General features: G+C 39.4%; 1 protein-coding gene across 1 annotated transcript; it reads left to right on the top strand.

Moving 5' to 3' along the window:
• On the top strand, positions 1 to 9001 carry LOC137193203 (solute carrier family 22 member 4-like). Its single transcript, XM_067604483.1, has 11 exons — positions 1 to 552; positions 1746 to 1967; positions 3363 to 3466; positions 3890 to 4044; positions 4405 to 4576; positions 5556 to 5682; positions 5757 to 5857; positions 5943 to 6157; positions 6748 to 6930; positions 7620 to 7755; positions 8215 to 9001. Exons 1-11 carry the CDS (start codon positions 343 to 345, stop codon positions 8315 to 8317), a joined length of 1728 nt encoding a protein of 575 aa, XP_067460584.1. The 5' UTR covers positions 1 to 342; the 3' UTR covers positions 8318 to 9001.
• Positions 9002 to 11176: the final 2175 nt, after the last annotated feature.

Here is an 11176-nt window from a genome sequence, read left to right as displayed (position 1 = left end):
GATCCTGCAGAGAGCCAACACTGCTGCAACAGGAGCATTAATAGTGTTTGTTTTCAGAGACACATAATATTTGTACTTATTGTAGTAAATAGAAGTGATAGTGTAATAATCAGAGTGTTTGTAGTCATTTTTGTAATATTACTTATATCTTCACTTATATATATTTTGTAGTAATATTTTTAAATATAGTATTGAAAGTAATTTGAAGATAGATTTGTGCTATAATAGTCAGCCTACTTGTCATAGTTGCTTCAGTAGCTATAGTAGTCACAGTAATAACTGTTGGTGTAAAGTAATATACAACAAAACAGAATAAATAGATTTCAAGTAGAGTCCAGTAAAATGCAGGACTATGAGGAGTCAGTGTCATTCCTGGGGACCTGGGGCCCGTACCAGAGGAGAGTCTTCTTCCTGCTCTGTCTCACCTCCGTTCCATGCGGATACAACCTCCTGTCTGTCATCTTCCTGTTGGCTAGCCCCCCCCATCACTGCCACATCCCTATCCACAGCAACCTGAGCCAGGATTGGATCCAAGCCAGCATCCCAGTACAGGTCAGAACCAGCTGCATCTCTTTGGAACTTAAACCCCACTGAGCACTACCTGATAGATAGTGAAGCTTTTAGCAGCTTAAGAGCCAGATATTTTTCTCAGGGGTTGGTGATGACCAAACCAGAGCTAAAAAGAGAGTGAATATTAAATATTGCATGCATGCAAAGTACAGAAAAGCATGTGATCTGCTTTCTTTGAAGAAAATTATGGATTATAAAGCAACCTTATTTTTAATATCCATTCTATCTACACAGAGTTGGATAGTCATGGTGAAATCTGTCATTGATAGAAAATCAAATTTTGGAGACCATTTGACAACAAACTTCACTTCTGCACAGACCTGCTGACCACTTATGTTAAATATTAAAATACGTGATCAATAATCTATGAAAACTGATGCCTGCATGCATGTTCAAATAATGCTGATGCAAGATTTTTTTTCTTTTCTGTGAAATCTACATGAAGGACTTGATAGGTTTTAAGTAGAGGTACAATGCGTGGATGCCCCCTGACCCCCCCTATTGTTTGCAGCTGCAGTCGAACTTTTGACTTCTTGTTTTATAAGAGTTATATAACTTCAAATTGAAAAGGTCAGTTCACCGAAATCTGAAGCAAAAAATTCAAGTCACGCCCCCAGTGGAATCTGGCCATGCAGATATTTTTAGGTTTTTTCAGCTCTCCCCTTGGGGATCAATAAAGTCTCATCTTATACTCACTTTTGCCCAAGTTTTGTGATCACCACCACCTGAACTCTCACCCACATCCCAATACAAGGGATGTGAAAGTAATTTTGTTTGTGGCGCACACAGCATTGAAAAATTATACTGTTGACAAGGTTAAGGAGTAATTTTGGTTAGTTAGTTATTTTAATGTACAAACTACCTTGGTTGAGAAAAAAGTGCATTGTTTGATCAGACTCCCATGTCACACAGGACATTCATAGTAAAAATTTGTCAGATTTTTCCCCTTTAAATCCAGGTGAGTGCTGAGGCATACCACAGCTGAGTCCCAAGGATTTCAAATAATTGGAAATGCGGTCAGCTAATAATTTACTGTATAGCCATGTACTGGATCCAGGCTATGATCCTTGTGCTGGTTAGAACTGGTCTAGTTTGAACTGATGTGGTCTACCTCCCCAGGCTGCCATTGCAAGGCAGGTTAGAAATAATGATGATGTTTCCTGTTTCCTGTGAAGCTTGTGGCTGGGAGGCCGGAGAAGAGCAGCTGTAGCCGGTATGAGCTGGACCTGGTCCAGAACTTGTCTGCATTGGGTATCACACCCAGCTTGGACCATATCCAAAACCTGACTGCACTGGGTTCAAATCCAGATGTCCTTCTCTCCAGCCTGAAGCAGGAGGGCTGTAAAGATGGATGGACCCACAGTACTGAGCACTACCAGTCTACTGTAGTCACTGAGGTACTGAACTACTGCTGCTACTATTGTTATGCAATTTACTATTAATATATATATATATATATACATGTGTGTGTGTGTATATATATACCGTATGTATATTTATTTATTTTTATTTATTTATTTATTTTTTTACTATACTATATTCAATATCAGTGACCTTCCCTCCACTGCCCACTTTGCATAACTGTTTAGACTCCCGCATGTTATATAAGGATCCAGACTGGTCAGAACAGCTTTCGTCTGTAAAACGCTGGGAGGTCGTGACCTCTCTCAGTGACCACCAATCATTGACTTGCCTCAAATGACTGTCAGGAAGCTGCCATGAGAAACTGGAAATGACTGGATTGGTGTATCCTGCATTATGTCATCTGTCTGTGTGGTGTAATGCCACTGCTTCTGCAGCATAACACTGCAGTGGCTAAACTTCTCAGTTTAATTTTTACTTAAAATAGATTTTTAATTAATATTGGTTCAGAAAATTATAGTGTGTGTTCTGCACTGCCAAATAATGTATGATAACAAAGGTTGCAATAATCTCCTCAGTAAAGGAGCAATTAGGAGTCATCAATTTATGCTCATGAATGCAAATGAAAACAGAATGTTTAGTGAATCCAGATTGGACATTTAGACAGATTATTTGTATGTGCAAATACAAAGAAGTCCTTCATTGTATTGTATTTCAATTTCTGTTGTGGCAGAAAAAATTATTTTAGTCCCCCTCCACTCAAAAATGTGTTTTTTTTCTTGTGACTTCAGTTTGACATTTGAGCTTCAGTGTGCAGAATGACATAGTGTTTTGACACTAGAAGGCTGTTTTCACATTCATCTTCTTAAAGCGGAAAGTTTCTCTGTGCTCACCTTAAACCTGAGTGTAAACATGATTTGTGACATCACAACTAGTTTGGAGCCAACTGTGATCCGCTATGCTATTTACATAAGTGTGATGTGAAAACTTGAAGCCTCCAGTGCACATACACTGAGAACAAATCTCTCAGTGAAGTAGCAGATACCTTGTGTCCAGCAGTTAAACATCATGGAGTCCGCCTGGGATTACATGAAGAGACAGAAGCAACTGAGACACCTAAATCCACAGAAAAACTGTACCAAGGAGAACTGGTGCTGATTTAAAGACAAAGTGTACTCACACCAAATATTGTTTTCATTTAGGTTTTTTCTGTTTACTGAACTTTGTTTAGTTAATTGCTAAGTTAATTGATGAATAAAAACTATTTAAAGCATTATTTTTGAAAGGATCCTCACTTTACTTTTAGTGCCTAAAACTTTTGCACAGTCCTGTATGTGTTGTATTATTCCACATTGCATTTCTATGTCAGCTGTTTTATCCAGTTTATAGTTTGATATCTGCTACAGTACCTTGTGTCTCTTGTCTTCCAGTTTAACCTGGTGTGCAGCGACCAATGGAAACAGCCCCTCACCTCTCTCATGTACTTCCTGGGAGGACTGTGCGGATGCTTCTTCTCTGGACAGATCTCTGACCGGTACTTTTCAGTTTCAGTTCAAACTGTCTCCCATGCTTACCTCAGCTTCTACACAGTCAGCAGAGGTACAACATTTTGCCATAACATATCTTACTAATTAGCTGTGAGCTAACCAAGCATTGACCAAAGAGATGAGAGTCTGCCACTCTTCATGGAGAAAGGAACTGTTGGGCAACATTGTTATGAGGTTATATATGCTGAAAGGTTTTTATATTAATCCTAAAATCTAGAGACCTATACCATGTAACTACTACTTTTGAAATTGTTTGAGCTTTCATGGTCTACCATTGACTTGGATGACCATCATGCTAACTGCCAACAATATTTTCCTACTTGAGTGTCTCTCTTCTTTTACATTAACGTCTGAAGAGAAGACCATGTTGCTGATGTGCCTTACACCGCTCTCTTGTATTTTTACTTCAGGTTTGGCAGGAAGCCTGTTCTCTTTGGTGCCATCATCGCGCTTAGTATCTTCAGCAGCGCAGTGGCCTTTGCTCCTTCCTGGCCTGTCTTCACCGTGCTCTTCTTCATGCTGGGCCTGGGTCAAATTGCTGGCTATATAGTTGTGTTTGTTCTGGGTATGTGTTTTTCATTTTTATTAAACTGTGACCTTTGACTTTTATCCTCCTCTAGACTGGTTGCATGCTTTTATCATTGTTCAGTTGTTGATCTCAATGGAGTCTCATTGATGGACAGAATGACTCCATGTCCACAAAAATGAGGACACATTTGAAACCTTGAGACCTTACATACATACAAAGCCAGTGCCTTCAAGCAATTCAAGAACTTTTCAATAACGCGGACAAATGATTGTCGGCTTGGCAAGCTTTCGCAAACATGGTTGATTTATTTCTACTTACGAAGACATCATTATTTTATACTTATGCAGAAACAGAAATACATTGATTGTACTTCTTGTGAACACATTTTTTCTACAGGGTCAGAGATCCTGATTGGTTCGACCAGAGTCCTCTTCTCCAACCTGTGCTTGCCATCTTTCTACGTGTTTGGTATGATGCTGCTGCCTGGCACCGCCAGCCTGGTCAGAAGCTGGAGACATCTGTCACTGATCATGGCCGTGCCTGGCCTGGCCTGTTTACCCCTCTGGTGGTAAGATGACATGATTACACTAGGGGAGGGTATATCTGCATATCCTATGAACTATTTGATTAATTATTTGCAGGTGATACTGTCATAGTTAGACTTTTAGAAAAGTATGAAATATGTCAGGATCCACTTGGTGACGAATTTGTCTAACTGTGGAATGCAAAAGAATCCTTCAAACCCTTTCTTTAATATGAATTGGAACACTCATTTGGGATGCAAAGGGCTCCGAAAAAAACATGCAGGGTCATCTGGTAAAGAAGTTGAACCTGGTGCAATTTTTGCCACAACACAGTGCAACGTCATCCAGATCAAAAATGTGCACATTCCAGGAAGATTATTTTTTACCGTGAACACCATATTTGAGCTTTGCCATGTAATTGTTGCCATGGAAGATAAAATAACTGCCATTGTGATAACTTCCCAATATTCTAAAATGTCTCAAACTGTCAAAACTGTCTCATAGTATTATAAACAGCTACACAGTGTTTTGGTGTTTGATAAGCTTTCAAACTGGTATTTCCCATCCACACAGGAGCACAGCCCCTCGTCCACTTTGTAACACCCTACTCAAGGAATGCCCTGCTGCATGATTTAAGTGCAACTTTATACCCTGTTTTCACTTGAACATGCCTGCTGCACATACTCAAAAATGCACTCAAGCCCAAGTACAAGGCACAAGGTTGGTGCCTTGTACTTTGGGCACAAATGGTAATGGTAGATAGACTGCATTTATATAATGCCTTCTACTTGTTCCTACCATAGAGGAATGAGGAAGAGTCTGTATAACACACAGATGGATGAACCAGGATGATCTACTATATAGTCTTTGCTGAATTTCTCCCCAAACCTATTCATCTAATAAATTATAGAGGATCTATAGTACCAGTCAAAAGTGTAGACACACTTCAAGTGAATGGGAAGGTGTGTCCAAACTTTTAACTAGTACTGTACTTTTGTGTTTGTCTGTTTGTCTGTCCACCAGGCTGCTTCCAGAGTCCCCTCGTTGGTTGGTGTCTCGTGGCCGTTTGCAGGAAGCAGAACTTTTGTTGAGGTTGGCAGCTCTGGAGAACCGAGTGGACGCTCCAAATGTGATCTTCCTCCCCACCAACGTAAGAACCTCTTATCCTTGACTTGTCCCACACAATAAAGAACAGTGGCCATTGTAGTTTCTGTCTCTCTACAGACTGAAAAAACAGTTAGCCAGAAGTCTGAGTCCCTCAGCTTCCTGGACCTACTGAGGACCTCAAACATTCGACATATCACGCTCAAGCTGTGGCTTATCTGGTGAGTTAAAGCACTTGGAATTCAGGAACTTTTCCCTCTTTTTTCCTTGCTAGCAATAGCAAGCCTTGTTCTTTTGCTGTTACAGGTTTTCTATAAGTGTCAGCTACTTTGGATTGTCATTCAACATGTCTGGTCTCTATGGCAACCCCTTCTTGAACTACTTCCTGGTATCGGCTGTTGAGCTCCCAGCGTATGTTGCCAGCTGGCTGGCGGCACGCAGTCTTCCTCGCCGCCTGTCGTTCACCAGCTTCACCCTGCTGGGGGCGCTAGCATTACTCCTCATCCAGATCTCTCTGCACAGTGAGTAAGACCAGCACAATCTAGCTCTACTCCTCCTCTGCTCTCTTTCTTAGTTAATATACACTCACCGCCCACTTTATTAGGAACACCTGTGCAATCTAACACAATCCAATTCAACAGCTCTGACATAAATTCTACATTTATGAAGCTTATACATTTTCAGTTTTTGTTGACATTGTCAGAGAGGTGATAATTCTACTTTACGTTTATCATTGAGGTTGTAGTGGGTGGTGGTGGTGTACTGGAGTGCATTATATTGAAAAGTGGTCCTAATATTTTGACCCCTCATGTATGTTAATGGAGTGGACACATCAAAATGTCTGTTGTGAAAAAGGCCTTTGCTTCAACACACTAAAAATTACATGATCACCACATAGAAAGCCTCAAAACATCACACTCACATCAGAGAGGTGTTGCACTGGTTCTGAATACGAGATGTGTTTGTCAGTTTTGCCACAGCTGTTGACTGTTGAAAGGTGGTCAGTTTTTATATGTAGCCTTTATTGGACAAAATATCAACAATGAAAGCTATAAGACCATTTACTGATTCACTGTTTTATCACTAGCTCACAGTCCTCTTCTTCCTGCAGGTAATCCAGCTGTGACCCTGTCCCTGGTGCTGGTGGGTAAATTTGGTATTCTGGCAGGCACCGGGGTGCTGTACATGTACACTGGTGAGCTTTCTCCCACATCCATCAGGAACACAGCAATGTCGTCCTGTGCTATGTTCTCCAGAGTGGGCTCCTCTGTTTCCCCTTACCTGCTGCAGCTGGGTGAGAACTTTCACTTCATACATCATACTGTGAACAGTGTACATATAGTATAACAACTTCAATCTAACACACTTTAACCTTCAGTTGGATTTGTTTGAACCAGTTTGATTAGTGTAAAGTTCTTATATTACAATTGAATCTTATATTTTTTTAATAACTGTTTTGGTCTGCAGAGAATCAGTATATGTGCTGTTGTAGCAGTGACACCAATGTCAGCTGTAGTAGTTCTAGTAGCAGCAATAGCAGCAGCAGTAGTAGTCTTAGTAGTAGTTGTAGTAGTAGTCGTAGCATGCTATGCAGCATCAGTAATGTCATACTGTGTCATCATGTTTCTGTGAGGTTGCTTTTGTGATACAGCCAGTTCTTGCTTTTAGGGTCAGTTCACCAAATTTACAAAATTATATATTCCCTCAGTTGTAACAGACCATACAGATTGATTTCTTTTGGACAATACCATAGCAAAGAAATGGTCCCTAAAACTGTTGACTGAAGTGAATCATCTGAAAACATAGATAAGCAATACCAAAACTATTTGCATGGATAGACACCAATTATGGTAAGTGAAAAAATATGTTTTTTTGTCATTTGGGTGAACTGACTCTTTAAATGCTCATTAAGTTCTATATTGGACAAATCTTGAAACTATGACTTACTAGTCTGAGCATGGTCTGTTCTGGTTTTGTCCTCAGCTGTGTTCTATCAGTTCCTGCCATGGATCGTTGTGGGCAGTCTGTCTCTGCTCAGTGTTCTACTCTGCATCCTCCTCCCAGAGACCTTCAGACAGCCGCTACCTGACACCATCCAGCAGCTGGCGCTCTCACAGCGGTCAGTCTGTCATATTACACTGTTCACTGGGTGTGTCTGGGGGGGCTTATTCTCTTTTCCAGAGGCAAGATTTAGACTGCCTTAGTTCATTCATACTTTTATATAAGAGCCTTATTTTACTGTTTTATGCTCTTAGCCATATTGGAACTGTATTAAATGGCTTAAAATCCCCACGCCTATCAGAAAAAAGACATTAGAGTAAAAGACAAACAGAGCAGACATAAGAACAGAGAAAGCACCTGTCACCAAATAACCAACAAGTACAGAGAAAAATAAATATATATTATATGTATGAAAATATACCAAAATATAAAACATATACAACAAAAAATGCATTTAAAAATATGGAGCAAGATTTGTGCAGTCACAAAAAATGACAAAAAAACACTAGGATGTATAATAGGATGTAAAGATTGTGTGAGCACAACCTAAATAATGCTCTCCTCATGTGGCTTCCAGGTTCAGGTGGCCATGGGACTCCACTCCTCCTCCAAAGGATGATGGGAAATCAGCTAAAGACCAGACTACTGCACCTGAGATCATCTGCACAACTCACCTATAAGACTCTTTGACACTCAAAAGAATGAAAAAATGGAATTATAGACAACACTGAGACTGACAAAAACAACAAAACCATTTTATGTTTCATAAATTATGTTTTGTTGTTTCGTCAAGATGATGTTGTTGCTTCCTGTGTCCACCAGGTGACGACGTGTGAACACTGAAAGAGGACCCGCAGAGCCTCTAGTGATGCATTCACTGACACCTTAGTGACAATAACAACAGTTTATTGTCTTTCCATTCAGCAGGGTCAGAGTTCTGAGCAGCAATGAGACAGTAAGCAAAACTATTGCAAAGCTTCACTGAAAATTAAGACTTACAGAATGACTATAACTCAGTAGTTAAAATAATTAAAATCAAAGGAAAAGTGAAGTTGGCAGAACCTTTTTAAAGGGCATATTTCAAATCACACAGCACTTTACTTCATTTGCTGTAGATCTAGTTTACTGTGTTCCTGCTCATGGATTGGAATGCTGATGCATTTGAGACAAAGAACATGACACAAATGTAGCGATTGGTTTCAGCATGAAAAGCATGAAAGTGGACAGATATGTGAATCATAAACATGAAGTGATGGTGAACATGAAAGTTAATTTGAGTGTGTGAATCCTGCACAGACTCCAGAGGTTAAACTTAATGTTGCTCCTGTAGCAGCAGCAGTAGTAGTACTACATCAGAACTAAAATGGTGATGTAATCTTAAATTTTTTAGTTGTGTTTATACAGTATGTATTGTTTGTTTTTGACCAGTATGATGAATAAGGAAGTGTATATATCTGATGTCATGGATGAATTAATAAATCACAATTGACAATACAAAGCAGTAAGAAAACCTCTATGTTCATTATTTGAGTACATATTGTTCACTGACATACATCATAATCAACATTAAAATTAAAATTAAATTATTATTTTTTGATAAGAATAATAAGAATTCTGTTTATAATTATTAAATCTATTCCAATATTTCTATTTATTAAATCTACCTAGCTTTGTCGTTATTTATTATGTCGTTATTTATTATTTGAACATAAATCTGATACTGAACGTAAAGTTTGGCCGTTCCTGAGGGTACTTAAACCTATCAGTGGTTTAAACTGGAAGGGGCGTGGCCTCACTGCCCGCGGCCCCTCCCCGGATACACAGCCCCAGATTTATGAAGCCGCACCAGTTTCATCAGGTCCTTAAAATAAAGTCATTGAAAATATAGTTTTTCACAAAAAACTAAATGAAAATGCTTCAGTGCAATTCTGTAAATATTACAGAAAACATGAGCTACAAATCCTGGATAATGTCTGTCAAGATATTTGGGGAAAATAACAGTTTCTGTATATTTTCAGTTTTTGTGCATCACTCTTAAGAATAGATTCATTTTTCTTCACTGGTCCAAAATCCAACATTAGTTTGTGGTGAGTTAATTATTTGCACATTTGTTTAGTAATACTGTATGCACCACTAAAGCACAAAACTGTAATGTAAAATTTTCATGGCAATCCACCCAATAGTTGTCCAGACATTTCACGAAAAACTACAACAAATATCAACCTGTTGGGGCACAGGCAGGAGCTTCAGTCACAAAGACTGCTCAACTGGCTAATGTTTCAATAGGAACAGTGACTAAAGTGACATCTGCATGTATATCTATGGGAAAGACATCAGTAAGAAGAGTCAGAAGTTGTGGTTGACAGCGCACATTTAATGATCATGAAGCTTGTGCAGTAGTGCGATATGATAGGAAAAAAAGAAGAGCAACTCTTCCTCAGATGACTGAGAACGTCAATGCAGGACGTTATCAGACTGTCAGAAAGTACAGTCTGTCAACAATTACACAGAGAGGGATATTATAGTAGAACTGCAGTGCATAAACCCCTCATTACAAAGAGGGTAATGATGAACATTTGAGAGTTCAGTGGTGCAAAAACCATAGGCACTGGTCTACAGAGATGTGGGAAAAAGTGATATGGTCAGATGAGTCATCGTTCACCATATTCTCAACAAGTGGGCGAGTGCATGTGTAGTGTTCACCAAGAGAACAGTACAGGTCTGAATGTTTGACCCCTACAGTGAGGGGATCTGGTGGCTCTGTTATGCTGTGGGGGGCATTTTGCTGGCATGGTTTGGGTCCACTTGTCCCCTTAGAGGGAAGGATCACTGCAAATCAATACAAAGTTGTTGTGAGTGATCACCTTTATCCTATGATGAAACATTTCTATCCTGATGGGAGTGATCTCTTCCAGGATGACAATGCCTCCATCGGTAGGGTACGAGGGGTCACTGAATGGTTTGATCAGTATGAAAATGATGTGAATCATATGCTACGGCCTTCACAGTCACCAGATCTCAACCCAATTAAACACCTATGGGAGATTTTGGACCGATGTGTTAGACAGTCACCATCATCAAAACACCAGATGAGGGAATATCTTTTTGAAGAATGGTGTTCATCCCTCCAGAAGAGTTCCAGAGACTGTAGAATCAATGCCACATGATGGCCCAACACCTTACTAAGAGACTTTATGTTGGTTTTTACTTTAATTTGCCACCCGTCTGTATGTCTATGCAGTCTGTTATAAGCCCGCTTCTGCTTCTGATGACAGAATACAACAGTATTCAGCACACAGATTCACATAATAGCAATGGTAGAAAGTAACTAAGTACATTTATTCAAGTAATGCACTTAAGTACAATTTTTAGGTACTTATACTTTACTTATTTCCATGTGATGCTACTTTATACTTCCACTTCACTACATTTCAGAGGTAAATATTATACTTTCTACTCCACTACATTTATTTGACAGCTTTAGTTACTTTTCAGATGAAGATTTGACACAATGGATAATATAACAAGCTTTTAAAATA

This window comes from Thunnus thynnus, chromosome 11 (assembly GCF_963924715.1).
Source record: "Thunnus thynnus chromosome 11, fThuThy2.1, whole genome shotgun sequence".
NCBI lineage: Eukaryota > Metazoa > Chordata > Actinopteri > Scombriformes > Scombridae > Thunnus > Thunnus thynnus.
This window is presented reverse-complemented; position numbering and strand designations above follow the sequence as displayed.

What these genes read in the sequence shown, in the direction of transcription:
- LOC137193203 (XM_067604483.1), top strand. Translation starts at nt 343, where the DNA reads ATGCAGGACTATGAGGAGTCAGTGTCATTCCTGGGGACCTGGGGCCCG. An exon ending in CATCCAGATCTCTCTGCACA is followed by an intron (nt 6,158 to 6,747) that starts GTGAGTAAGACC and finishes TTCTTCCTGCAG; the next exon opens with GTAATCCAGCTGTGACCCTG. An exon ending in CAGCTGGCGCTCTCACAGCG is followed by an intron (nt 7,756 to 8,214) that starts GTCAGTCTGTCA and finishes TGTGGCTTCCAG; the next exon opens with GTTCAGGTGGCCATGGGACT.